At 34.1% G+C, this 3,412-nt stretch overlaps 1 protein-coding gene across 1 annotated transcript; it reads left to right on the top strand.

Annotated features, from left to right (window-relative positions):
* Positions 1 to 1,064: 1,064 nt before the first annotated feature.
* LOC141417562 (olfactory receptor 8B8-like) lies at positions 1,065 to 1,997 on the top strand. The gene has a single exon (XM_074056839.1). It carries the CDS (start codon positions 1,065 to 1,067, stop codon positions 1,995 to 1,997), a length of 933 nt encoding a protein of 310 aa, XP_073912940.1.
* The last annotated feature ends 1,415 nt before the right edge of the window (positions 1,998 to 3,412 follow it).

Genomic DNA, 3,412 nt, shown 5'->3' with positions numbered 1-3,412 from the left:
ACTGGTGGATAGAAGGTATACAACTTTGTTTTGACAAACATACTCATCCTGAAATTATGCCTCAACCATGGAGCTATTTAGCATATTAATCACCTATGTATTTACCTTTCTCTGTGTTTTTTGTATACTTACTTAAATATAGTAAAAAGAAAGTTTTAAGAAGTACCCTCTTAGCAAATTGCAGGTATACAATACAGTATTATTACCTATGCTTACATATACATGATATTTCCAGAACTTAATCATGTTGCATAATTGAATCTTTTTTTACCTTTTGGCCAAAATCATAAGTTTTTTTCTCCCACTGGCTATGGCTACTAACACACTACTTTGCTTATGTGAATATATATGTTTTAAATTACACATATAGGTGAGGTAATGCATGCGGTATTTCTCATTCATTCCCTTCCTAATTAGGTTTAACATAGTGTCCTCATGTTTTGAGATGATTTCCTGGGTTCTAAGACATACCATTTTTGTTCAGTTTTGTGAAATCAGAAGACTAGAGTGAAATAGTAGAAAAATCTCTTTGAAAGGGGAGCGGAGAATATTTAAATATTCAGTAAACCACAGAGGGTGTTCTTCCACAGTTATGAGTTTCTGTGACATGGGACCATAAGTTTGCCATTCCTAGATTCTGATTCTATTGTTTTAAATTGGAAACATTGTTCATGAATTCATGAATCTAACACCACCAGAGTCTGATCTGCTTTGGAGACCAGCACCAGGTTGCTAAGGCTTATGCTTCTAATTTTACCAGTAAGAGGGAACTGAAGCTAATGAAGAGATGAAGAGAGGAGAGAAGGGCAGTCCTATTCTGGTCAAGCCTCTTGTCACTTCTCTGTTCATTTTAGCCACTGATTTTTTGTAAGACTCTAATATGAAGAATGTAATGTCACTGAATATCATGGTAGCATGAAAGAAAGATTACTTGTAGTCAGGCTGACCAATTTCAGCCATTCCCAGCATAATTTCAAACTTGTGGGAGAAGATATCGTTAAAAATTTTGAGTTGTCCTCTAATGTCATGCTGTTTCATGTTCCCACAGATTCTCCTACATAAAAATGGGCCGTGAAAACACCACTTTGGTGACTGAATTCATTCTGGGGAGCTTAATAGATCAGCCTGAACTCCAAACACCCCTGTTCTTCCTATTTTTATTGATGTATTTGGGCACTGCATTGGGGAATTTTGGTTTGACAATTCTAATTGTGCTGAATTCACACCTTCACACCCCCATGTACTTTTTCCTATTTAATTTGTCATTCATAGACCTCTGTCATTCTTCTGTGATAACACCCAAAATGCTGATGAAATTTATATTAGGTGAGAATGTTATCTCTTACATGGGATGTATGACCCAGTTATACTTTTTTTGTTTTTTTGTCATTTCTGAATGCTGTGTGCTGACATCAATGGCCTATGATCGCTATGTGGCTATATGCAATCCTCTTTTGTATAACATCATCATGTCCCCAAAAGTGTGTTCCTACCTCATAGTTGGTTCCTACTTGATGGCATTTTCTGATGCCATGGTCCACACAGGATTCATGCTGAAACTGATCTTCTGTGATGGAAATGCCATCAACCACTACTTCTGTGATTTCCTCCCTTTGTTCCAGCTTTCCTGCACCAGCACCTATATCAATGAACTTAGTATTCTCATTGTAGGGGGTAAAAACATCATTGTGCCCAGTTTTATCATCTTTACCTCTTATGGTTTCATCCTTTCTAGCATCTTCCAAATGAGCTCCACTGAAGGCAGGTTCAAAGCCTTCAGCACCTGCAGTTCCCACATAATTGCTGTTTCTCTATTTTTTGGGTCAGGTGCCTTTATGTATCTCAAACCCACCTCAACTGACTCTCTGGATAAAGGAAAAATATCTTCGGTCTTTTATACTACTGTGGTTCCCATGATGAATCCCTTAATCTACAGCTTGAGGAATAAGGATGTTAATGTTGCCCTGAGAAAAATGCTAAGCAGGAGAACATTTTGATCAGAAACTCTGTGCTATAACTATAGGCACAGAGAGATTCTCTGTTTAATTAACAAATTTTGTGGCAGTTTTGTTATCTTATTTCTTTCTTTATTGTTAGGTGGTAATGTTGGAAATCGTCTTGTTTCTAATTTTTTTACATTAGGTTCTCTCTATTCCTCACAATTTACACAATTTCTCATTTTTATACTTTTACTTCTTTAAGAATAACATTAAAATGGTACATATTTCTTTTTTCATTTTCATTACGGATTTTTACCATAGAAAATAATGAATGTGTTTACAATTATAAAATAATATAATATTAGGCTAATAGTATGCCCTTATTCATAATACTTCATATTTTCCACTTGCAATGCAACATGAGTCAGTACACTATTTGGTACAACCCAGTTTGCAGCTGTAAATTCTATGCAATGAATTTCTTTGTCAAATGTCATATTTCACTTCTAATGATAAACCAGCAACTAAAAAGATTATTAATGCAAATTTATTATAACAAGATTCTGACTTTCAGAAAGATTCAGTCTAGAATATACTGTTAAGTCTCTTGATTTCAAATCTAACACTCTTTCTTGTATACTTTCTCTCTAATTTATCTTATTATTTTATTTCTCAAAAATAGGAAATATAAGTTAACATTTCTGCTTTAGAATTTGACCATGCTTTTCTTCTCTAAGAGTTACTGTTGCATTCCTTTTTGGTACAGGAAATCATCTTATGTTTCCTTTCTTGGGAAAGAGGGAGCTTATTGGATCAGGGCAGCGGGGAAATTATTAGCTCATGTTCAAGTTGACTTCTTTTGTGCATGGTATTGAAACTCAAGTTAGGAAGAAGGAATTTCAAAGGTAAAAATAATGAGAAAATGTAACCTTATACTTACTCATCTGTTTTGTAGAAGGCAATAGAATTTATACATTTTTTTCTGAACTTGATACAGGCTTATGTTATTTGCATCTAATGAAAAGTTATAGACAGGAGGATCTTGAAACAAGTAAATCACCTTTTCCTTTCTTGACTTTCACCTGCTATTCCTTTATGGAATTTCAGGTATTAAAGACTAAAATTTCAGCTAGGCTAGTAATGAGAATTTGAAAGTTATATTTTCTGAATGAAATAAGTTCTGGCAAAGTCTTTTTGAGAATAAGAGGATGGTTAATTTTCCTCTTAAGAAATTAGGCCAAAAGATAAGTAACCTGAAAGTTCTAAACTGATATAACAAGTGACCTTTAAATATTTTCCAGATAAATGTATTAATATGTAATATTTTTCCATTTTTCCTACTCCGCATTCAATTTTGAATTACTATGAAATTGGCATTTGGAGTTGTTGGCTTGTTTGCTTTTTACATGTACAGCTTTGCTAAATGCTTGATTGAAGGTTTGACATGTCCAGTTCTTCTCCATCAAGTGACT

This window comes from Castor canadensis, chromosome 2 (assembly GCF_047511655.1).
Source record: "Castor canadensis chromosome 2, mCasCan1.hap1v2, whole genome shotgun sequence".
Taxonomy (NCBI): Eukaryota; Metazoa; Chordata; class Mammalia; order Rodentia; family Castoridae; genus Castor; species Castor canadensis.
Note: the sequence above shows the minus strand (reverse complement) of the source record. Positions and strands in the feature narration are given on the sequence as shown.

Coding starts and splice junctions, on each gene's coding strand:
- LOC141417562 (XM_074056839.1), top strand. CDS start 1,065: ATGGGCCGTGAAAACACCACTTTGGTGACTGAATTCATTCTGGGGAGC.